The sequence below is a fragment of the Lepus europaeus genome, chromosome 9 (genome assembly GCF_033115175.1).
Source record: "Lepus europaeus isolate LE1 chromosome 9, mLepTim1.pri, whole genome shotgun sequence".
Taxonomy (NCBI): Eukaryota; Metazoa; Chordata; class Mammalia; order Lagomorpha; family Leporidae; genus Lepus; species Lepus europaeus.
Genome location: NC_084835.1, coordinates 94,983,559 through 95,008,988, shown reverse-complemented (window position 1 = coordinate 95,008,988; position 25,430 = coordinate 94,983,559). Strand labels below are relative to the sequence as shown.

The 25,430-nt window shown below is 53.9% G+C and overlaps 1 protein-coding gene across 3 annotated transcripts in view; it reads left to right on the top strand.

The window, feature by feature from the left end:
* Positions 1-12,561, top strand: part of LOXHD1 (lipoxygenase homology PLAT domains 1) — a 172,735-nt gene extending 160,174 nt beyond the window's left edge. For all 3 annotated transcript variants that reach the window (XM_062200274.1, XM_062200273.1, XM_062200272.1), the window contains 4 exons: positions 3,875-4,045; positions 5,794-5,926; positions 7,100-7,258; positions 12,081-12,561. In XM_062200274.1, coding sequence (XP_062056258.1) covers positions 3,875-4,045; positions 5,794-5,926; positions 7,100-7,258; positions 12,081-12,561 — 944 coding nt within the window. The remainder of the gene's footprint in view (positions 1-3,874; positions 4,046-5,793; positions 5,927-7,099; positions 7,259-12,080) is intronic.
* Positions 12,562-25,430: the final 12,869 nt, after the last annotated feature.

Below are 25,430 nucleotides of genomic sequence, written 5' to 3'. Positions count from 1 at the left end.
ATTTTCCACTGCTTTCCCAGGCCATCAGCAGGGAGTTGGATCAAAAGTGGAGCAGCCAGGACTTAAACCAGTACCCATATGGAATGTTGGCACCACAGGTGGAGGCTTAACCTACTATGCCACAAAGCTGGCCCCAAGATTTGATTTTTAAAAAAATATGTTATTGATTTGAAAGGTAGACCTACAGAGAGAAGGAGATAGAAAAAGGTCTTCCATCCACTGATTTACTCCCCAAATGGCCACAGAGGCCAAAGTCAGGAGTCAGGAACTCCATCCTGGTCTCCCATGTGGGTGGCAGGGGTTCAATTACTCAGGCCATTTTCTGCTGCTTTCCCAGGTGCATTATTAGGGAGTTGGAACAGAAGTGGAGCAGCTGGGATGATAACAGTGCTCTGATTTGAGGTGCTAGTGTTACAGGTGGTGTTCACCTGCTATGCCACACAATCAGTGCCCCAGTAAGACTTTAAATTCTTTCCTTCTCCCAAAGCACCACCACCAGTGCGATTCTTCCTTGATCTTGTGTGTTCAGTGGCAGTGGGCACTCATGCAGTCAGTAAGCATTGAATGAGTAGTATGCTAAGCACTGTTGTAGGCACTGGAATATAGTGTGGGATCGATTAGCAAGACTCCCACACTCATGCGCTCACAACCTAGTGGGAGAAGACAGACACACAACAGTGGAGGAGATAAGAAGAAAATGATTTTAGATTGTGAAGTGGGTTTATGGTGATTGATGGCAGGGAAGGAAGGGGAAGCTTTTACAAAAAGGGCAGTTAACAAAGTCCTCCCCAAAGACAGGACACTTGATCTGACACTTCAGTGATGAGACAGAGTTGGCATTCAGAGTCTGGGGAATATCCTCCCAGACAGAACAGTGAATGCCAAGTTTCCAAGATGAGACAGGGTTTCATGTATCAAGGTAAAAAAGGCCAGTGTAGGTGGAATAGAGTAAGTGAACTTCTGAGTGGCATGAAATAAAATCATAGGAGTGGAAAAGAATTAGATCATGTCAATCTATATGGTTTTGTGAGCAGTTTGTATTCTGTTCTGAGAGTGGTGAGAAGCCATTCGGAGAGTTTAAATGGATAAGTGACAAAATCTGATTTATGACCTTTAGCAATCACTCTCATACACATGGAAGAATATTTATCATAGCATTGTGTATAGAAATAAAAGTCTGAAGAACAACTAATTATCCATCAGCAAGGACAAAGTAGATAATTTGTGGTGTACCCATGCAACAGAATACCAGCCTACAATGACAAATAATGGGACAGATGTTTATATCATGAGATGAGTTGTGGGGAAAAGGCAATGTGTCAAGCAGTGTGGCATGTTTGCTATCTTTGCGTTAAAAAATAATAAAATAGAACCCCAGAAGAGGGGATTTTGTGAAGAAATGGATTCTCTAATAGTCAGCTTCAGATAGGGCCCTACTGGTCCACCAGGGCTAGGTTGGGTGTCCGCCATCTGGCTAGTGCTGGCTGTCACTGGGCGGGGGTGGGGAGGGTGGGTCTGTCTACTTTGCTGTTGTCATCGCCGGCAGTACCAGAGCTGCCTGACTGCAGTTGCATGTTCGGTAGGTTCTTTGTGGGGAAGGGAAGCCTGTGGTGAGAACCCTGTCACTCACACCGAACATTTCCACAGCAAGGCAAGTGAGTCAGCAGTGAGCTCAAAGCCGAAGATGAAACTTCCTTCATGTCAGCAGAGATGGGGCTTGCCCACCGTTGACCATGGCAGAAGTCTGTCCCACCAGCTCGTACTTGCAAATTGCACTGGGGATGGGATGAACAACTGTCACCCTGTCAGAGAACAGGGACAGGGGACATAGTGGAAAGGGAGGTGGACTCCTTCTCTGGCTGATTTCCTCCACTCAGCGGGAGCAGCAAATTAGGGAAGATAGAGCTCAAGGCCAGAATCCCCGTCTCCCCTTGGTGCACTGCTTTCCTCTGTCACCACCCTGCCTGGCACCCAGAAAGTACGATCCAGGAGTAGAATCTGCCTGGGGCGTAGAGCATGTGAAGAGAGCTTTCCAGCAGCAGCCGTGAGCTCTGCCAGCCACCTCCCCAGGTAGCGCATGGCCCCACGCTCACACACTCACAACCCCCTTTGATCTCCTTTGGCCACAATGTTGTAGAGAGAGAAAGACTCCCTGTGGGACACGTCTCAATGGGATCCACAAGGCATCTTCTTTTTTTCTGCCTTCCTGTCTACCTGCCTCTCCCCCCCTGTGTAGCTCCGGTCTGGAAGCCTTTGAGGACAGCTTCAATCAGTCCTATTTGCATTCTTTCCAGACCAAATGAGGCTTGTTGGGTAGTTGAATCAGTTTCATGGTAGTAGTGAGAACCACCTCGGGAAGCAGCCAATCTGCAGACTTACAGATGGAGCTGTCCCTAGAGTGGAAAAGTAAAAAAAGATTTATGGAGGTAAAATACAAGTTTGTTGATAAAATAACTCACCACTGCTCAACAGAAGTGTTTAAAATTTTTTCTTTAATTGCTTCAGCTCTCACTGGTTCCACTTCCGTAAAGATGTATATCTGCAAAAAATAACAATTGCTTCCTAAACCTGGCATGGCACTGTATCAGGACTGCCAAGATGTGCACCCTGTCCACAAGCCTTAACATCCATCTGCCACAGCATAGGTGGCCGAGCTACCCTCTCTGTGTCTCTCTGTGCTGTGAGCCCTTTGAGACCAGAGGCAGGATCTACACTTGTTGCTTTGGCAGTGCCTTATCCTAGAGAAAGACCTTTTGGTGGGGCTGAGAGGACCAGAGCACGTACACGCCTTCCTTGTGGGGCTGTCTTGTGCACACGTCATAAGCAGCAAGTGTCATTCCCACGACCTGCCAGACCACGGGGACTTCCCCTTGCAGGGTTCCCTTTGATTGAAGAGTTCTCAAGGACTTTGAAGAGTGGAGAGTCGCCCAACTAGGGCATGATGTCAACAATGTGCGTCTGTCGCAGCAAATGCACGCTGATTCCCGCTTGACAGCGTTGCTGTAATGGATGCACTTGTGAGGGCAGCCCAGGCAGTTACACCAGAAGCAGCTGTGTGTGCCAGGACTCAGCTGTGTGTGCCAAGACTTGTCAGCTTTAGAGCACACCCTTCAGAAAGAGAGGTTTCCAGTTCCTTCTATGATTGGTGAGCGGCACAGCCAAGGTCCCCCATATCATTCATCAATGTCTTGGGCAACCACTGTCTGCCAATCACAATAGCAGACATCAGGGAAATGAAACCAAATGAGACCCAGTCCCTGCCCTCAGGTGCTCATGGTGCAGGGCATAGGTCACATGTAAGCAGTGACGACAGAGAGTGGTCAGGGCATGACCAGGCAGGTGCACGGTGCTACTGGAGCATGGAGGAGGACATGTGATACAGGACTAGCAGGCACTCAGGAAGGGCTTCCTGGAGGCTAATGGGCAGGAGCTAGGTGACTGTGGGTGTCAGGAAGTCGTAGGGATCAGCCTTCAGCTTTGCGAACTCCCAGCAGTGACTATTTCTTGCGCCAGAGACCTCCATGTGCATATGCTGAGAGCTGTGCACCTTCTCCCCAGTACAAAGTCCAAATGTAATTGAAGCACAGTTTCCCAGAATTCAGGGGGACTGCGGAATCCCGTGCACAAATTCCTCTTCATGTTCAAGAACCCTGGATTAAGGGTTTGGCAGAGGGAGTTGTCTCCTCTGGGCTGGAGGGACCCTCAGAGACCACCCAGCCCAGCCCTTCCTTTCAGCAACAAGGAGAAGAGATCCAGAGAGGGTGGGGAAATTGTCCAGGGCCACACAGCGCAGTGGGCTGTGGGAGGAGGAGGGTGCAGAGGTCTGAAAGGGGAGGGAGGACAAGTTCAGCCCCTCACAGGGTCTCTCTCCCAGGGCTGTTTCCTGGCTGGCACTTGAGCTATGTTGACGTGAAAGACAACTCTCGCGACGAGACCTTCCGCTTCCAGTGTGACTGCTGGCTCTCCAAGAGTGAGGGCGACAGGCAGACGGTCCGCGACTTTGCCTGTGCCAACAATGAGATCCGGGAAGAGCTGGAGGAGACCAGTACGGAGCACACTGGTGGGCCCGGCCTAGCAGGGGGGGAAGCCTGGGCTGGGACTTCAGAGTCTGGGGAGGCAGGGCTGGTGTTGGAAGAAGAAACCTGGGTGTAGCTGGAGGGAGACAGAGGCCCACAGAAGGAAGTAGTCGGGGTGCAGTGCCTATACGAGTACCCCAAAGATTGCTTGGTGAACATGGAACTAAGCTACTGGGGACCCACATACAGCCCTGAGTCACAGTGATGAATTAGATAGCAGGGAAACCCACTGGGAACAAGCTGGCCCTGGCTTGAAGGCTGGGCTGGGCTGCGCGGTTTGGTGCAAAGTCCTCTCTGGTTTCTTTTCTTATTTTTGTTTTTTAAGATTGATTTATTCCTTTGAAAGAGCTACAGAGAGAGAAAGAAAGAAAGAGAGAAAGAGGAGAGAGAGAGAGAGAAATTTTTCCATCCAATACTTCACTCCCCAAATGGCCACGATGGCCAGGGCTGGCTGGGCCACGCTGAAGCCAGGAGCCAGGAGCTTCTTCCAGGTCTCCCACATGAGTGCAGGGCCACAAGCACTTGGGCCATCTTCCGCTGCTTTCCCAGGTGCATTATCAGAGAGCTGGATCAGAAGAGGGACAGCCAGGACTCGAACTGTTGTCAGTATGGGGCGCTGGCAGCAAAGATGGCAGCTTGACCTGGTGCACCACGGTGCCGGCCCCTCTGGTTTCTTTTTATATCATGAGGCCTCATCCAACTGGTGCCTGTGACAGTGGTTGCTGAATCCAGCCTTCCTAGACAGAGTGTGCAGGAGAATCTGCTGTCTCCATCAGCCGCTTTCCCTGGGTGCCTTCCACAGGGGCTTGATCTCTAAGGAGGTTGCCCGTGAAGGGCACTGTGCCTTTAACACAGGTGCTAGTGCCTGGGCCCCACCAATGGGAAGAAAGCTTTCCAGAGGCTGAGTTATGATGGGATCTTCCAACCTTAGTTATATTTCCTAAATATTCCTTTATTCTGAAAGGCAAAGTGACAAGGAGAGACAGAAATGGTGGGGAGGGGAGACAGAGAAACAGGGGTTGCAGGCAGCGGCTTTACCTGCTGCGGCACAACGCCAGCCCCTAGGTTATATTCTGTCATATGGTGTGGTCGGTGTTTGCATCCAGGGCTACAGAGTGAGTTCTGATGCCAGCAGGGCTACCCAGCCCCAGCACTGGGCACCCTCTGAGCCAGAGTCAGATGAATGAACGCCAGTGTGAACATGCTGTGGGACCTGCGGGGTGGGAGGCTGCTGGGAGAGAGCATGGCACAGAGTGAGCACGGGGACCAGACAGGAGGGGGACTGCTTGTTGGAGGAGTTCAAGGCCCTCCTGGGTCCTTGCCTGTGGGCCTTGGCCTTCTGCTTTCTGTAGCTGGGCCCGGCCTTTCCATCCTCTGTCCTGAGCCTCGGCTCTCTGCTTTGCATTGTGGGGACCCGTCCGTCCCTGAGAGCCAGGCCCCAGTGTCTCTCCGAGTCCTTATCCCCACCTCTTGCCCCATTCCCGGCAGCTCCCATGGTCTCCAGCTAAAGAAGTTGCTCTCGGAAATAAAACCGGGATGCGCCCTCCAGCCCCAGGGCCGAGGCACTTGTACTCAGAGCGCCTCCATGGCAGCACCTGCTGTCATCCCCAGGCCTTGGCCCATGAGCAAGCAAGGGCCCTGAGGCAGTGGTGGGCAGGGCCCCCATAGGGACGGCCACTCCCCCTCTGCTGACCCTCTCCCCCCTCCTCCATTGCAGCCTACGAGATCGTCATAGAAACGGGCAACGGAGGCGAAACCAGGGAGAACGTGTGGCTCATCCTGGAGGGCAGGAAGAACCGGTCCAAAGAGTTCCTCGTGGAAAATTCTTCCAGGCAGCGGGCCTTCAGGAAGTAGGAAGAGGGGTGCCCACAGGGGAGTGGGGATTGGGGTGAGGTAGGTTAGGGAGGGACCCCAAGACTCTCCTCTCTTGGTTAGAGGCATAGGTATTCAAATGAGTCTGAGCAGCAGGTCCTTACTGAGCAGCTACTGTGTACCAGCACTGTGTAAGCACCTGTAGATGTATGAAAGGGCAAGGGGGGAACCATGGTGGGGCAGCACTGCACCCTGCAAACACCACCCTGTGTCTGTGTAGACGGGAGCTCATGCCCCCTTCCGACAGGGCCACCTTGAGCAGCTCAGATGCCTGCTTTGTCCCCCAGTGCCCCTCGAATCACTGGGATGGTCTCCCCCGGCCTTTGGCTCCCCATGCCTTGTCTCCATCCCCCCGGGCTGCTGTAACAGATGCCAGCATTCTCATTGCACTGAGGGCCGGAAGTCTCAGGTCAGTGCACCAGCAGGTGTGGTGTCTGCTGAGGGCCTGCCGGCCTCCTGGCTCGCAGATGACCATCTCCTTGCTGTGTCCTCACTCGGAAGGGGCGAGGGAGCTCTGTGGGCCCCTTTGCTCAGGGCACTAATCCCACCTGCCAAGGCCCTGCCTGCCGATAGAAGGGATGCTGCATGTTGACATCTTGAGAGTTTGGGCATCGCATCTGGAGCTAGGGGTCAACATTTGAATCAGAGAGGGATACGAAAGCTTGGTTTGTAGGAACCGTTTTTTCAAACTCCCTCTCCATCAGGGCCGAAGCCTGGGCCCCTTAGCCTGGCATTTGCAGACCTCCCACCACGGTCTGCCTGCACGTCCCCTCCCTCAGTACCATCTCCTTCATGGAACCCATGCTGCACACGAACCAGCGTTGCCCCAGCAGTGTCTGCACCCCCACACCCTGCTGTCCCATCTGTGGCTGCAGGGACCCCTTTCCTTCCTGGCTCCCTCCCCAGCCCAACACCCAGGGCCCCAGCCTCCTCCCAGCACCACACTGCTTGATGACGAACCCATTGTTTGGTGCTATAGCCAAGCACTGGTAGGACTCAATGGTGTTACCCCAAAGCTAGACTGAACCCCTCAGTGAGCCAGGACTGGTGTCAGCTCACGCTTGCCACCCTCTTCCTACTCCCTAGCCTGGAATACTGACCTACTTTGGAGAGCACAGGCAGCTCATTGGCCATACCTTTGCTTCCTGCAGAGGGACCACAGACACGTTTGAATTTGACAGCATCTACTTGGGGGACATCGCCTCCCTCTGCGTGGGCCACCTCGCCAGGGAGGACCGGTTCATCCCCAAGCGAGAGCTGGTGTGGCACGTCAAGACCATCACCATCACCGAGATGGAGTATGGCAACGTGTATGTCCTGTGTCTCTCCCCCAGCAGGGGCCGGGAGCTGAGGCTGGACCATGGCGAGGGGGCAGGGTGCCAGGAGGTGACCTTTCCAAAGCTGAGGTCGCCTCATCCAGAAGGCTTGCAAGGCAGCAAGGAGGGAGCCAGCTTTTGCTGTTTTGCATCTGCCTCCAGAGGCAGGGGGCTGGAGCAGATGACCTTGAGTTCATCCAGCCTTTGAACCCAGGAGAGATACGGAAAAGTTGAACGGGGCCAGGCAGCAGAGCCTCTCCTCGCCCTCCCCCACTTCCATCTGTGATGACGAAGGAGTGCAGCTTGTCACCTGCCACTGTGTGATTGTGGTGAAAGCCCCCTGTGCTGTGGACAGAGTGGGGACCAGAGACGAGCGAGCCACCTGCCCCTGGACACCCCAGATAAGAAGCCTTGCACTTCTCCCAGCAGAGCCTTCTGCAGACCAGGGCGTTTCTGGAAGATTAAGGATTTTAGTTACCTGGGCGACACAGTCACAGCCATCAGTTTGTCTAATTAAAGTCACTTGGTAACCACCGCCAGAAGCCAGGAAGAGCCCCGAGGCTCTGGAAGACAGGAAAGACGGAGGAGGAAGCAGGGAAGGTTAGGGAGGAAGCCAAGAGCAGAGCTTGTGCAGACAGTGAGTGAGTGAAGGCTGAAGGTTCCGCCTTAGGAAGGCCAGCTTGTCACTGCTGGGAGGGGCATCCCACCTGGCCTTGCTGGGCTCCTCCATGCCCCAGAGCCTTTGCTCCCTGCACAGAAGCAGGTGCAGGCCTGGTGCACCCCGCATGGCCTCTGGGCTGGAAGCTGGGACCCTTGGGAGCTCAAGTGTCTCAGAGCAGTACCTGTCCACACTCTGCCTTGACCTGCACACTCGCTGGATTTGGCGTCCCTGTTCCAGGCTTTCCCTTTGGGAATCAGGCAGAACAGGGTCTTGGCTCAGGGAGGGGTGGGGTAACCAGGAGACATCTGTGTCTCGCAGTTCTGGAGGCTGGAAGTCTGGGTTCTGATGAGGGCTCTCGTCCCGGCTGCAGACGGCCACCTTCTCATCGTGTCCTTACCTGGCAGAGAGAGAGGGAAGACATAGGATACAGGCTAGGGCCCGGCTGCAGGGCAAGGATGTGGGCTTCCAGGTAGGGGGGGCTGTCAGAAGTCCTCCTGCAGCCCACCCGCCTGCCCGGGGAGGTCTCAGCCTGTGGTTTGTGGCTCTCACCCGGCAGGGGAGTGTGTTGGATCAGCGGGGCTGTTTCTGTGGCGCCCGCACTGCCTTCCCAGCTACCACGAGAACCACGTTTGGATTTCTGTGAGTTGCAGAAGAACTCGGTCCCAACCCCCTGGAAACACAGCAAAGGTCCAGTTTCTGTTGTGCAGCCTTGCCCAGCGCTGACCCCTCTTTCTCATTGTGCTTTCTGCACCTTTCTGACCAGGTCTTGTCACAGAGCAGCTCAGGATTTTGACAGAAAGACGCACACGAAAAAGCTCCTATTGGTTTTTCACAATGAAGACACTTTTGTGTCTTTATCCCAATGGCGAGTCGATGCATAATCATTATAAAAATTCAACTAAGACACAAAGTACATAAAAGAAGTGAAACTCCCCCAAAACCCCACCTGTCAGAGATGGGCCCCATCAGGACTTCGGTGACCCCATGCCCTCTGGTTATTTCTAGTGTCTCACAACGTTTGATCATATCACACTTTTATGGTTTTTTTTTTTTAAGGATTTATATTATTTATTTGAAAGGCAGAGAGTTACACTGAGAGACACTCTCCAAATGGCCACAACAGCCAGGGCTGGGCCAGGCCAACACCAGGAGCCCAGAACTCCATCCTGGTCTCCCATGTGGGTAGGAGGGGCCCAAGCCCTTAGGCCATCGCCTCTGCTTTCCTAGGTGCGTTAACAGGGAGTTGGATTGGAAGTGGGGCAGTCAAGACTTGAACCTATGCTCATGTGGCATGTTGGCAATGAAGGTGGCGGCTTAACCTGCAGCACCATGACGCCCACCCTGATGTTTTTCAATATAGATCATTTCGGGCCCAGCGCCGTGGCTCACTTGTTTAATCCTCTGCCTGTGGCGCCGGCATCCCATATGGGCACCGGGTTCTAGTCCCAGTTGCTCCTCTTCCAGTCCAGCTCTCTGCTGTGGCCCAGGAAGGCAGTGGAAGATGGCCCAAGTGCTTGGGCCCCTGCACCCGCATGGGAGACCAGGAAGAAGCACCTGGCTCCTAGCTTCGGATCAGCTCAGCGCCGGCCGTGGCGGCCATTTAGGGGGTGACCCAATGGAAGAAAGACCTTTCTCTCTCTCTCTCTCTCTCTCTCTAACTCTACCTGTCAAATAAGTAAAAAAATATTTATATATAGATAATTTCTTTTTGAAAATCTTGATTTGGGGTGTGCAACTTTAATTTTTGTTTGTTAGTATGTATTTGAAAGCCAGAGAGACACAGAAGGATTGTTAATCTGCTGGATCACTCCCCAAATGGCAGCAAAGAGCTGGGCTGGGCTACGCCAAAGGCAGCAGCCTGGAACCCAGTCTAGGTCTCCCATGTGGATGGCAGGGACCCAACTACTTGAACCTTCACCTACTGCCTACCAGGGTGTGCATGCGCAGGAGCTGGGATCGAAAGTGGAGCCAGGATTCAAACCTAGTAACTCCTATATGGGATGCAGCGTCCCAAGCTGTGCCTTAACCATGGTGTCAAATGCCCGGCCCCAGTAGAAATCATTTCTTTTCACTCATTCCTCTCTGCCTTTGCCATCACTCTCACTGGTCACCCTACCCGCTGGTTTCCAGCCAGAGCAGGCTGGTGTCCATCTGCAGCTAGAGCCTTGCCTTACGTCCCAGGTTCTGCTGATCTTCTAATTATGTCCATTAGCAAACATTTCCTTATATCTACACCAGGGAATATTTTTCAGACATTAAAAATAATGAATTAAATACATACCAGATGACTTGGAGCCATTCCCAGGAAGCATCGTTGAGTGAGAAGAGCGACACGCAGGCAAACGTGTCTCGTGTGACGCTGTTTGTAAGGGGAGTGCTGACTTCCTCCTATGTCTGTGTACGCGCCCGCCTGTGCAGGGCTGGGGGAGAATGGAGGGAGTCTGGCACACTGCAGCCTGTTACATGGGTCGTCTGAGGTGAGGGTGGGACGCTCAAGTGGAAAGGAGAGAGCGCCAAACCAAAGGAAGTGAGCTGGAGTGCCCTGGGAAAAACGTGTATGATCACAGGATTTGTGTTTTTATATAGAATTACGTATGTTAGTGGGGCTATGCATTTTAAGAGAATTTTAAAGCAAAGAATTCAAATACGCCCCCCTCTAAGAAATTGTGATCTGTAACAACACGGTGACATGGAAGTGAGAGATTGGAGGAAGAGCTGTCTCCAAACAGAACAAAGATTCACTAGGAAGCGTCTTTAAGTGGCGCACTCTGCAGGGGCCGGGCAGGCCCCGACTCTGGGTCACCTTGAGCAATGACGTTTCCTCTCCTGCCTTCGTTCCCCCTTCTGTGCAATGGGAGGACTATGATGCTCAGGTTTGTGCGGGGAGTTCAGGGGACACAACAATGCAGAGCCCTGGTGTTTGGAGGGAGTGCTTCAAACCAAGTTCTTACTGCTGCCGAAACTCTGGAGTTTGAGCTTGTGCCACTGGGCACACCCCGCGCTGCATTCCTGAAGTCACCAGCTGGTGCCAGGTCTGCTGAGTTCCAAAGCTGTTCTACAGGATTCGCATTCTGGAGTGGGAGGAGCCATTGCGATCGTTCAGCCTGAGCATCAGCATCTAGCTCTGCCCGTGGGCAAAGCAAGGTCTAGGTGGGAGACGGGACTCGCCCGAGGTTGCATAGGCTGGGGCGGCAGGGCTGGCAGCCCCGTGCCCTGTTTCTCCCTCTGCAGCCTTTTCCCACCGTGCCCTCTGACTTCCTCCTTGCAAATTCTTTGGCCTCAGGGTCACTATCCACAGGCCAACATTGGGAGTGGGAGAGGGCGGGTGAGGGGACTTCTTGCCCCAAGTCCGTTCTCTTGCCCTGCACTTGCTTCTGCACCTGTGGAGGCCTCTTCAGCAGGTCCGGACGTACCCGGCTACGTCCACATACACGCACTCACCGTTCAACCCAATATCCCCGCCTGACTGCCTGAGATGGTCGCTCTGCGTTCAGCAGTCTCTGTTGGTGACAGCACCAGGGAAAAGCAGGAATCAAGTCCTTTGAGGGAGCAAGGGGCTCAGCATGGCTGGAGCGTTTCAAGCTTATAGAAAGGTGGGCGACAGGTCAGACAGGGAATCAGGAGCGGGAGGGCTAGATCTGTAGGGTCTTGCAGGCCACTGTAAAGTCTCTGGTTTTTACTTAACCTGGGAAGCCATTGGAGAGTGGCGAGCCATTGGAGGAGTGATACACCTGGCTGCACTGGCTGCTATGGAGAGAATTGGCCACAGGTAGCCAAGAGCAGGGAGAGCTGTTAGGAGGCTCTTGAGGTCCAGGTGGAAGCTGATGGCTTGGGGCAGCGCAGCAGCAGGCAGATAGAGAGGCACTGGCTGGTTTCCAGGTGGGCAGACCCTGCGCATGTTTTAGAGGTGGGGTCAACAGGATGCCCTACAGATTGGGTAGGGAGGAGGAGGGTGGACGAATCTAGGAGCAGCTAGTAGGCTAGAGGCTGCACTCGGCTTGGGTTTTAACATGCTCGTATGTTAACCCAATACCCTGATGCCTGGGGGAGGCATCCTTTATGGATGACGGTGGGGGGTGCCCTCTGGGGAAGTGTGCGAACTTGGCTGATGCCCCCTGACCCGTGTCCCCTTCCTTTCTCCCACCTCTCCGCTAGGTACTTCTTTAACTGCGACAGCCTCATCCCCCTAAAGAGGAAGAGGAAGTACTTCCGGGTGTTTGAAGTTACCAAGACAACAGAGAGCTTTGCCAGCAAGATCCAGAGCCTGGTGCCGGTCAAGTACGAGGTCATCGTGACAACGGGCTACGAGCCAGGGGCGGGCACTGACGCCAACGTCTTTGTGACCATTTTTGGAGCCAACGGGGACACGGGCAAGCGGGAGCTGAAGCAGAAAATGCGCAACCTCTTCGAGCGGGGCAGCACCGACCGCTTCTTCCTGGAGACGCTGGAGCTCGGGGAGCTGCGCAAGGTGCGTCTGGAACACGACAGCAGTGGCTACTACTCGGGCTGGCTGGTGGACAAGGTGGAAGTCACCAACACCAGCACCGGTGTGGCCACCATCTTCAGCTGCGGCAGGTGGCTGGACAAGAACCGGGGGGACGGGCTCACCTGGAGAGACCTCTTCCCCTCTGTCTGAGGGGCTGGCAGCCTCCCCTTGCCCCACTAAACCACCCCCTAGCCGTGACCTTCCACAGCCTTTTGGGAGGCCTCCAGGAGCAGGGGCCACTGGGAACTTCATGGTCCCTCAAAGGCCACTGTTTGTGGCTGGCTTTTTGTGGGGTTCTGCTCCCCACCCTCCTAGTCTTAGAGATCTCCCAGGAATCATAATCAGCTTTATAAAAATTGCTTTCCGGGACCAGCGCTGTGGTGCAGCAGGTTAAAGCCCTGGCCTGCAGAGCCGGTATCCCATATGGGTGCCAGTTCTAGTCCCTACTGCTCCACTTCCGATCCAGCTCTCTGCTATGGCCTGGGAAAGCAGTAGAAGATGGCCCAAGTGCTTGGGCCCCTGCACCTGTGTGGGAGACCTGGAAGAAGCTCCTGGCTCCTGGTTTCAGATTGGTGCAGTTCTGGCTGTTGCAGCCAATGGGGGGGGGGGTGAACCAACGGAAGGAAGACCTCTCTCTCTCTCTCTCTCTGTAACTCTGTCTTTCAAATAAAATAAAATAAAATAAATTTTTAAAAAATTGCTTTCCTACCATAGCAGTGGTGGCCAGGCTGGGGCTTGCTGCAGAGTGTGGATGAAAAATTGGGGCATCGCCCAGGGGATAAAAGTGGGGAAGGAGAGGCCATCAAGATGGTGTGTTCCAAGCACCAACCAATTAGCACCTCCCCAAAAAAAGCTGGACTAATTATTACCAGCCACGCCCCATGAAGAACTCAGCATCTGCTTGTAAGATATGTATGTTTTTTCCCCAATTTCAATAAATCCAGTGGCAAATGAAGAAAAACTTCAGGAGGAAGCATCTTTGCTGTGAAGAATACATGATTCTCTGCTCTGCAGAGAAGACAATTGGTGTGGCCCTGCAGGTTAGCCCAGCCTGTGCCACGGTGGGCACCTGTGTCCCCAAGGCTGGGAGGGCAGAAGGAGACGCTGGGGCTAGGTGCTTCTCTGTGGGCAATGCTGGGACAAAGAACTGACAGGGGATCGGGAACAAGATGAAGACATGGCCTCTGCCCTCAAGGGGTACCTGACCTTGATGGAGAGGTAGCAGGAGAGTGGCATGCTTGTGCACACACACAGATACACACACACATGCACGCACATACATACTGAGTGCACACATAGACACACAAGCACGCGCTCCCTGATCAACCAGCACATACATACTGAGTGCACACATAGGTAGACGCACAAGCTCACGCTCCCTGATCAACCGTCACAAAGAAGCCAGGCAGCCCCCTTACTTGTGATTTTCCCAGAGAGAGCAGGATAGCAGGAAGGTGAGTGAGACCAGAAGTCTTCCTCCAGGAGGGCGCCCCTGGGTCACCTGTCCCCTCTACCTGGACAGGTCTGCATTCCAGCGAGGCTTCCCTCTCTCTTGAGAGAGGCTTGTGTCCCAGCTCTGCCTCTTGGTGGGCATGAGACTCTGGGCACACTATTTCGTCTCTCTGGGCCTCAGTGTCCACATCGGCAAGACAGGGAGACCGGTGGTTATTGTGAGGTCTCCTCCGTGCCCTGCAGGAAATCCAAAGCCCAGCACACACTGGGAGTCATGAAGCCCACACTCTGCTGTCATTGAGATGTCAATAACTGTTCCTTCCCAGTCCCAACAGCAGACAGGGACTCCCTGCAGCACAGGGCTCAACAGAGAGGTCAAAACAGCCACCTGGAGATAGAGTCTGGGCCCTTCTCCAGCCTAGCGGTGTCACCGACGGGCCCTGCAGACAGGGAGTGTGTACGGGTGTGTACATGTGTGTGAGGGTGTGCACGTGCGGGAGGATGAGCAGGGGTAGGTTGAGTAAGCACTTGCTCTGTGTGTGTATGGTATGTGTGCACGTGCACCTGCGAGTGAAAGCCACCCTCGTGCTCTCTGCTCAGAACACTCCAGAGCAAGCTCTTCTTGGTGCCTCAACTATTGCCCGAGAGACCGTCCCCCACCCCTGAGCCGATCCCGGTCAGTTCTCCAGAGGCCCCATGCCTCAGCTTCTAGCTGCCCAGCTTCTTGTAATGGAATTCCCAAGTCGGTGAGCCCAGATCCCAGACTGTCCCTGGGGCACGGGTACTCTGTACTGGTGCCCTGGGCCCACCTCTGGGATGGACGGAAGGGCAGCTTGCTCGGGGGACCCCATTTGTCCTCTTTGCAGTTCTATATATTATGGCACCAGAAAGGAACCTCAAGAGTCCTCGGCCAGCCCAGAGCCATTCACTAGAGGTCACTTCATTCATTCATTCATTCATTCAGTGAATATTTATTAATCATCTGTTGCATGCTACACAATGCTTGGAAGATGAGGAGGATACCACGGGAAGCAAAAAATTCCTGGCCTCATTGAACTTACAATCTTATTTATTTGAAAGAGTTACAGGGTAGGGGATGGGCTTCTATCTACTGGTTCACCCCAGAGGGCTGCAACAGCCAGAGCTGAGCCAGGCTGAAGCCAGGAGCCAGGAGCTTCATCCAGGTCTCCCATGTGGGTGCAGGGGCCCAAGCACTTGGGTCATCATTTGCTGCTCTCCTAGGCACATGAGCAAGGAGCTGAATCAGAAGTGGAGCAGCTGGGACGTGAACCGGCGCCCATATGGGATGCCGGCATCACAGCGATGACACCAGCCCCGGAGCTTACATTCTAACTGGGCTAAACGGAGGCAAACAAATTGGCAAGCTTCCTGATATGTCAGAGGGAAATGCAATGAAGAAAACACACTAGGGAAGAGAGACTGGGGGTGGCTGCACCTTTTCATTGGGTGGAGAACTGACATTGCAGTCAGTCTGTCCCTAAAGGCGAGCAGCTAAGGCCATGTGGACACTGCAGGCTGAGGGGACAGTGAGGGGGCAGATGAAATGCTGGCTGAACAGCACAGAGGAAGCAGCACCGGGCAGGAGCCGGCAGGGATAAGGTCAGAGTGGCGAGAAGTCCCACGGGACCTCCTGCCTGCTTGGAGACCTGTGGCTGCACCCAGAGAAGACGGTGCACCGCTGGGGCCTGCGAGTCATCTGACACACGTTGTAAGCAGGTCTCTGGAGCTACTACCTCAAGACCAGAATGCAGGGTGCAGCTGGGGAAGCCTGCTGTGAGGCCGTTGCCATAGTCCAAGTGGCTCGCACAGGGTGGTGCAGTGAAAGCGGCTCCAAGTTGTGAGGTTTTGAAGGCAGAACCACGGGGTTTGCTGGTGAACTGGATGTGAGACGTGGGACCGAGGGAGCGGCAAAACCGTGCACCGGGACGAATGGGGCTGGGAGAAACAGGGCTTCTGGTGTGCTGGCCGCTGTGTTTAGGGGAGGGCAGAGCAGCAGCTAGGGGGCGCTGTGTCTTAGACGGCTAACCTGAAGAGGAGAGGTATGGAAGGGGATTCTTCCACTTCCACTTCCTCTGAGCACCCAGGAGTGATGCCCAGGGCCCTGGACTATGACGCAGAGGCCTGGGCCCAAGGGGAGCATGAAGAGGTATGGGTTCTGGAATCTGGGTTCAAATTTCAGCCTCACTTGCCAGCTGTGTGGCCTTGGGCAAGTCATGGAGCTCCTGAGAGGGAGGTGATCCCCATGCCCCAGGGCTGTACAGAGGGTAGAGGGACCAACTGGGGTAACCAGCTTAGCACGGCATCTGGTGCCCAAAAATGCCTCAGAAGTGCTGACTGCCTAGGGGCCGGCGCTGTGGCGCAGCGGGTAAAGCCACTGCCTTCAGTGCTGGCATCCCATATGGGCGCCTGGTCAAGTCCTGGCTGCTCCTCTTCCAATCCAGCTCTCTGCTGTGGCCTGGGAAAGCAGTAGAAGATGGCCCAAGTGCTTGGGCCCCTGCACCTGCGTGGGAGACCCGGAAGAAACTCCTGGCTCCTGGCTTCGGATTGGCACAGCTCTAGCCATTGTGGCCAATAGTGGAGTGAACCAACGCATGGAAGACCTCTCTCTCCCTGTCTCTCTCTCTCTGCCTCTCCTTCTCTCTCTGCGTAACTCTGACTTTCAAGTAAATATATATCTTTTTTTAAAAAAAGTGCTGACTGCCTTTAGGCTGGTTCCAGCCCTGACCTCCTGAGGAGGCGACTCAGAGTGTTCCTCCCTTCTTGCCCTGTCCCGCTGTGACCCCAGCAAGAACGAGAATCTGAAACGGAGCTTCTCTCCTCCTGGGGTTTTTGGGACCCTCCCCGGCATGCTGGAGGGTGGCTGTCTCGCTGTTGCCAAGATAGCTTCAGGCCCAGCAAGAGTCAGGTGTAACCGGGCTGGCCCTGGGCTATGTTATAAAGGCAGGTACCGACTCCCATATCCTCCCGGCTTCCTCTCCCCCCACTCCACACCTTGACCTTGTCTTCCAGGCTGCCCTCAGCCCTCCCAAAGCATCGGGCTGTTGCTCAGAGGCTCCCCCGGCTGGTCACTGATGAGGCTGAACCTGTGGCTCCTCCCACCGCCCAAAGCACAAGCTTCAGATTTGCCCCGCCTCATGGCAATGCCCTAATCACAGCCCCACGCACCTGCAGTGGGCCTGGCAAAGGGCCACCTGGGCTCACCTGCGGCTGCTGGGTTTTGATCAGTAACCGGGCTGCTGGCGTCAGTGGAGGCGGGCGTGTGCCTTTCTACCAGTCCTGCTCGTTCATTCCCAGAGAGCGGAGTGCTTTGTCCTCCTGCCCAGGCCTCGTGCAGAACTGCTCCTCCCTCATAGCACCCTCAGTCCACACCATTGGGCACTGTGGGAAATGACTGGCAGGCCTTGGGCTCTCACCCCTCCTGTGGGCCGGTGCTTCCCTCCCTGACAAGAAATGTCCTTGCAGGAGTGGGGTCAAGCAGAGCAAGCATGGGGGGTCCAGGATGCAGAATGTGGACGGGCACATCCTCTTCCAGGCGTGCAGCCCCTCCCTCCCCAGCACCCCCCCCCCCCCGCCCCCAGCTGTGCTGTGGCAGTGTGGGTGGGAGAATGAGCCAAGGGTCTAAGTGCTCCTCAGACCCTCAGCCACTGCCCTGTTGTCAGCACCCTTGTTATCCTTTTCGAGTTCCTGGTGCCTCTGATGCTTAGCACGTTTCTCCCACGTTGGCTCCTGGACCAAGACGGTGGCTTTCGTCTCCTTTATCAGCCTTCGTCTCGCAGCACTGTGCTGGCATCTCTGGCTCCCAGGCCCCGTGGATTTTGGTGCTTCTTATCCCCCTGTGGGCCTCTAAGTGACACTTCTGGAACAAATTAGTGTAATCTTCAAGTTTAAATAGAGCGCTCTCCAGCTTATATCATTGCGCTTTATGTATTAATTATCACAAGCTCAAACCTCAGAGCCACAGATTCAGACACATAAATAAAAAACACACTTCACTTCCAACACCATATTCAATTTTTAAAAATTTCATTTCTTTTTTTATTTATTTGAAAGGAAGGGGAGCAGAAGGAGCGAGACATCTCCTGACTGCTGATTCATTCCCCGGATGCCTGCAACAGCCCGACATCAGAGTCAGGAGCACAGACCTCGAGCCAGGTCTCCCCTGTGGGTGGCAGGGACCCAGCCACTTGAACCACTACCTGTTGCCTCCCAGCATGCACATTAACAGGAAGCTGGAATTGGGAGCTAGAGCCAGGACTTGAACCCAGGCTCTCTGATATGCGGTGTGGGAATCCCAAGAGGCATTTTTTTTTTTTTTACAGGCAGAGTGGACAGTGAGAGAGAGAGACAGAGAGAAAGGTCTTCCTTTTTTTGCCATTGGTTCACCCTCCAATGGCTGCTGCGGACGGCGTGCTGCGCTGATCCGAAGCCAGGAGCCAGGTGCTTCTCCTGGTCTCCCAGGAGTGGCTTTCACTCCCAGGTGCAGGGCCCAAGGACTTGGGCCATCCTCCTCTGCACTCCCTGGCCACAGCAGAGAGCTGGCCTGGAAGAGGGGCAACCGGGACAGAATCCGGCGCCCCGACCGGGACTAGAACCCGGTGTGCCAGCACCGCAGGCAGAGGATTAGCCTAGTGAGCCGCGGCGCCGGCCCCAAGAGGCATTTTAATCATTTCACTGAATGCCCACCCTAACACATCTTCATATTAAAAAAAAAAAAGATTTATGTATTTACTGGAAGGGTAGAGCCATACACACACACACACACGCACACACACACAAAATCTTCCATCCACAGGTTCACTCCCCAAGCGACCACAATGGCCAGGGTGGGCCAGGCTGCAGCCAGGAGCCTGAAGCTTCATCCGGGTCTCCCGTGGGGGTGGGATTGGCCCAGGCCCTTTGGACATCTGTTGCTTTCTCAAGCACACTAGCAGGGAGCTGGAAGCTGCTCTCTGATACGGGATGCTGGCATTGCAAGCATCGGCTTAACTCACTGTGCTACGGCACTGGCCCTGCATCTTCAATTTTTAATGAATCAGGTAATACTGGATTATTCAAAGGAATTAGAATCTTTTATTGTTTTAAAAAAAGATTTATTTGTTTATTTGAAAGGTGGAAATGCAAAGAGAGAAGGAGAAAGAGAGAGAGAGAGAGATCTTCCATCTGCTGGTTCACTCCCCAAATGGCCACAACAGCTAGAGCTGAGCCAGGCCGAAGCCAGGAGCCAGGAGCCAGGAGCTTCTTCCAGGTCTGTCACATGGGTGCAGGGGCCCAAGGACTTGGGCCATCTTCCACTGCTTTCCCAGGCGCATTAGCAGGGAGCTGGATCGGAAATGGAGTAGCCAGGACTCGAACCAGTGCCCATGTGAGATGCCGGCACTGCAGGCAGAGGCTTAACCTTCTATGCCACAGCGCCAGCCGCTCAAATTAGAATCTTATAGTAAGTGTTTTGGGTGGCAGAGCTGAGTCCTCACCTCCTAAAGCCAGAAGGCACCACCTGTATTGATGGAGACAAAGAAAAGGCATGGCCCATTTTTGGAGTCTTTTGCTGTCTTCCTCACTAGAAGGGGTTAGCCCAGTCTTGCTGCTTTATGGGAGCAGAAGCTGAGGACCAGAGACAGGTGCAAAGTGGGGTTTGCACATACTCTGTGTGCCCAGTGCAGCCCACATTGGGATGGGGACTCTGGACAGCCGTGGAGGTAGGGGTGGGGCATGATGGCAGAGAAGGAGATAGGGAGGGGCCGGGGGCGTGCAGCGTTCTCCATTCACAGGCTGAGCCTGCTCTATGGGCTGGGTACCACCTTCCCCTAGCGGGTGCTGGGGCCCTGGGTCCTCCTTGCATCACCCAGGCCTGCGGAGGCCTCAAGTGACAGAAAGCGGAGAGCAGCTTCCAAGGTCCTGGGGCCGGAAGAGGCGGCCCCTCTGCTGCATTCTGCTCTCACCTGGTTGCCGTGCGCAGCCCCGAGGAAGGAACACGGACGCTCACAGGAGCCGGGGAGAGGGGGGGACGCGGACGCCCACAGGAGCCAGCAGTTGGGGGGGGGGGTACGCGGATGCCCACGGGAGCCGGTGGGGGGCTGGCTCCCAGTCTCACTCCCTCTGCCCCTGGCCTGGCCTTTGCTTTTCAATGCTCCCCACCCCACTTCCTCCACGTAGGGCAGAAAGCAGGGCTGGGCTGAGGTCTGGTGGATGGTTCTCTGGGCACCCTACTTCCTGAAGACCCTGGGTAAGTCCTTTCCAAGGCAGAACCCCCAAAACCCCTGGCTCCTGCACTCCTTAGATTGTGTGCCCAGAGCATCGGGCTGGCTTCACCTTAGTCCTGGTTCCATCAGAAAGAATCTTCTCCGGTAACACCCACGGAGCTCTGACTGCAGCCTGAGAGCTACCAGCCAGCCATGGTGACAGGGCACAAGCCCCCAAACCCTAGCGCCCCTGCTGCCAACAGAGCCCTGTGATCATCGCTGGTGCTGTGAGGAGCAGGTGCTCCTGATGCCACCTCCGCTTTGGCCAAGCCCCTCATCAGGGCTTGGAAAACAAAGAGGAAGTGGGTCTCTCCCCATCCCCCCACCTCCTTCCATTTCCTGCTCTCCTTGCAAGAGCCACTCCTTCCTCCCCAACCCCCCCTGGGCTTTGTTCCCAATTCTTCCTTATAAGGGTGCCTGGGTGAGTGACAAGCTCCATTTTTTCTCACCTGATTTAGAGAGGGGTCTGCGTTAAAGACTATTTGGGGAGAACCATAATTGCATTGCTTTGGAGTAACTGCTAACAAAGTATTTACAAATAAATGTCCCTGGGGGTATATTTTGGCAATTAGCATGGCTATTTACATGCAAACTGTTGCTCCAATGTCTAAAAAACACTTTTGCTCTTAAGTAGATTAAACAAAAGCTCTCCAATCTTATTTTCTCAGTTCTTTGGCTGAACAATTCTTTTCAGGCAAGATTTTGATAGAAGCCAACTCAGCGCAGCCCAGAGACACGCCTTCTGAATTCTGCTTATGTGGGCTGCAAGTGGATGAGACGAGACACTCTTATGGGCACCCCACTTCCTGGAGAGCCTTGGTGTGTCTCTCCTGCAGGGCACCCCCAGTGCTCCTGGCTCCTATGCAGAGCGTGGCACCAGGCAATGGTCACTCATGGATGCCAAGACCCTTAGCAAGGGCAAGTGGGGGAGAGTTTCAGGAAAAAGATGGAGGAGCTGCAGCCTTTGGGCAAAGGGAGGAAAGAGACCTGCAAGAGAGGGGAGGGGGCCTAGAAGATGAGTGGCTCCTTAAAGCAGGAGAAAGCATTTAGCCCAGCACTTAGAATGGGATGCTTAGGTGGGGGCCCCTGGATGGTGGGGAGGGGCTGGTGCTTATGAACTGGAGAGAAGACGGTCCTGAACTCCCAGCCTCGTGGCCTCACTGTGGGCCTCACTGGCCCTCTGCTGGTGGCTGACCAGGAGGTGGCCAGAGAAATCCAAACCTTGATGAGGTCTGGGAAACCCCATAGGAAAAGGAGAGGGTGGGAGAGTAACAATAACAGGATCAGGAGGAAGATGACAGAGGATGTGGAGTTTTGATTTTTTTTAAACAAAGACGTCACCCCAGTTGCTATATTTTAAGTGCTTATGCAACTAAGCTCGGAAATCCTCATTAAGGTCTATGAGGCAGTTACTGGTATTATTCCCATCTTACACACGAAGAAACTGATGCACAGAGAGGCTAAGTCATTTGTCCAAAGTCACACAGCTAACAGGAGGCACAGGCAGCTCACAGGAAGGGCAGAGCTTTGGGTCAAGTGAAATGTGAGATGGAAGCTCCCTGTGAGTTTAGGGCGGATGGCAGAATGGCCGCTCTGGCTGGCTGGGGCTGACTTCCGTCCTCGTTAACGCGGGGGATGCATTGGTCCGTCTGCTGTCACACTAACAAAACACCCGAGGCAGGCTGCTTTACCAAGAAAAGAGGTTTGATTTGGGAGGTGCAGGTCTAGCCTGACCTACTGACGGCTTTCCTGCGGCCTAGTCTCCAGCAAGCCCAGAGCAGCACACAGCAAGAGACAGGGAGTGGGGACTGGCGCTGTAGCACAGTGGGTTAAGCCACCTCCTGCAACACCCCCATCCCACAGCAGAGTGCTGATTGAATCCTGGCTGCTCTGCTTCTGACCCAGCTCCCTGCTAATGCACCTAGGAAAACAACAAAAGGTAGCCCAAGTACACAGGCCCCTGCCACCTGTGTGGGAGACCCATATTGAGTTCCAGGTAATATAGGCAGGCAGATAGGATAAAACTGATTAGATTTGTGAGCTGGAAGACCATGCCTTCACCGTGCCCCCTTGTGTGATCTCATGACCCTACCTGACCCCACCTGTATGCCCACCTGCCCATCAGGCTACATAGCCACACCCCTTTAGAAGTGCATAAAAGGCCTGAAACTCAGTGGGCCCGGCCCTTTTCCCCTTTTTTGCCATTATGGACCTTTGTTGCCCTTGTCCCACGCCTTTGGGGCACGTGGTCTTCACACTGCCTGCACCCCTCTGCCTTCACTTCACTGTCTGTGACAAGCTGCTGGTAGTAGCTGCTCATAGCCAAACACTTGCTGCACATGGCTCTTGGCCTACTCTCTGCTGGGTATGGATCTAGATTGGCCTTTCTTAGATATAACCCTCACTCTCCTATGCGTATCTCTCACTGAATATAAAGCTTAAAAACTTACCATGCTGTCTGGTCTACTTGAGCCAATATTCAGAATTCTTCTCTGAATTCATGGCAAGAACCCTCAAGGCTTATTAATTTCAGGAATATTAATGAGCAAATCAGTATCACAGGCTCCTGGCTTCAGCCTGGCCCAGCTCTGGTCATTGAAGCCATCTGGGGAGTGAACCAGAGGATGGAAGAGCAGTCTCTCTCTCTGTCTCTCTCCTCCTAACTCTGCCTTTCAAATAAATAAATCTTTCAAACAAAAAAGAGAGACAGCAAGTGCCTGTGTCAGTGTGTTTCTCTCCTTGTGCTTAGAAAGCTCCCAGGATTGAATCCAGCCCTAGCCACTCCCCAAAGGCCCCGCCTCTTAATTCTACTGTCCCACTAAGTTCCCAAAAGTCGCCCAGGGCTTTCCTCCCTTATTAAGTGTAAACTCAGTAAAGGGACAACAGCTGTGCCCCAAGACCATGGCAAGCTGAAGGAAGGACACACTTTGTCTGTCTGTGCTCACACGGCAAGCTGGTGTGGACCAAGGACCAAGGAGTCGTTCCTGGGAGAAAAGGAGCCTAGAAACATGCTGAAGGCGACAGACTGAATTTCAGTTCATCTCCTTGGGACAGGGCTAGGGATTTGGATGTTCAAACACCTAAAATAAACTGGAGTTAATAAGAACGTATCGACCTTGGCTCATCAACTGCGACCAACGCCCCACAGGAAGGCAAGATGCTAACAACAGGGGAAATTCTCCTTCCGGTGCTCTTGGACTTAGAGGTGTAACTTACAACCTTTTGACCTTTCAATGGTGCAAAGACGATTTGTGTTGTGTAGAAACCCTGCTTTGGAGTAGATGTGGTTCTTTGCCCAGGCTGCCAGCACGCTGTAGGATCCTCTCTCGTGCTCCTAGGGGGCGACAGTGAGCCCAGTCTGCAGTCAGCCCCGCTGTCCCGAGGGGAGGCCCCCAGCTGCGGTGGTGCTGAGCGAGGGTGCCTGGCAAGTGACGGGTGTTGAACGCACCTTTGACTTCAACAATATTTTCTGCTCACCAGGGTTTCAACACAACACAGCCCCTTCAAGGAGCGGCCGTGCTTAACCATCATTTTTCTGCAAACCTAAAACTGCTCCAAACAAGTTAAGTCTATTACTTTTTTGAAGTCCATCTGTGTGGGTTCTGTTGCATTTATAGAAAGAAAGAAAGCCATTTTTTCAGTTCACTGAGCCCATCAGGCCCTGGACAATACAGAATAGGTGAGCAGGGGCTCCTAGAAGGAAACAGATATCCACAGCCATCATTGAAAATCAAATTCATCTCTTGTACAGAGGAACCAAGGAGCCTGCCAGACTGAATACACAGGACTTTCCAGTTGGAAGCTGACCAAAAACTGGGACCGCTCCTGCTGTGGTCTGGATGTGTTTTGAGTGTGTTCAAGGCCTCACAGGATGGGAGCTTGGTCACCACGGAGACAGAGTGGCCTCCTGCTGAGAGCCCCCCCCCCCCCCGTCAGTTGGGAGCATTTTACCCCAGTCTCTCTTGGGCTTCCTGTCCTGCAGTGTGATCCTTTGCTCCCCAAAACTTCGATCATGAGGCTCTCATTAGAGGCCAGATCGATGGGGCCGGCTCATCTTGGGCTTTCAGCCTCAGCACTGAAGGTCTTGAGGAAACCTCTCTTCTGTATAAAACGCCGACCTCTGGTATTCTGTGACAGTAACAGAAAACAGACTGAAGTGTTAGGCTTGAAGATCCAAAAGTGAAGTTTAGGAAACAGATCAGTTAGGTGGTTGATCTTTAGCCACAGACTGGATTCCTAGAAAGAAAGGAGAAATAGAAAAGCAACAGGGGCTGGCGCGGTGGCATAGCTGGTAAAGCCACTGCCTGTAGTGCCGGCATCCCATATGGCGCCAGTTTGAGACCTGGCTGCTCCACTTCTGATCCAGCTCTCTGCTATGGCCTGGGAAAGCAGCAAAAGATGGCCCAAGTCCTTGGGCCCCTGCACCCATGTGGGAGACCCGGAGAAGCTCCTGGCTTCAGCCTGGCTCAGCTCTAGCTGTTGCGGCCAACTGGGGAGTGAACCAATGGTTGGAAGACCTCTCTCTCTCTCTCTCTCTCTCTGCCTCTCTGTGTGTAACTGACTTCCAAATAAATAAATAAATTTAGAAAAAGGGACAAGAAGGAAGAGGAGGAAAGGGAGCCGAGGAGGCCGAGGAGAAGAAGAGGAAAAAGTGGCAAAAAAGGGAGCGGATGGGGCCAGGACGCTGGGTCTGCGTAGAAACAAACACCCGGTGCACGTGAGGTGTAGTTAGCAATGCAGTTCGTTTTTATTAGTTATAAATAAAGTACAAAAAATCCACCAAAAGTGAATCTAAGCATTTACACAATTCCTAATGTCTCCGCCTTTTCATTGATGCACTATTGCTTTAATATTCATAATAAATATTCTTCTAGCTTTCTGCTATAAAATAGTCTATGTAGCAAAATGTTGCACAGCACAACAGAACAGAACAGCAGGAGGATTACAAAAAAGGACAATCAACACCAAGGATAATCCTTTCACTTGCCAGGGGCAACCCAACGACCCCTCAGCGGCCTGGTGCAGCTGGCTCCATAGCTGAGAAATGAGCCATACCCCAGGCCTGCCGTGGGGCTGGGATACAGGGGCAGGTGGGGGAGGAAGGCTTGGGGACAGGAGGGGCACGGGCCAGCGAGGGCACAGGGCCCCTTCCCACTCAGAGCAGCGTAAGGCATGCCCATCCAGGAGCCTTGCCATCGGGCAGTGGGACGGGCTGTCTGCAGGCAGCGTGGAGGCAGCAGGGGCAGCTGGGTAGGCAGTAGGCCAGAAGCCCACGGCAGGGCCGCGATGGCCAGGCTGGAGCAGACC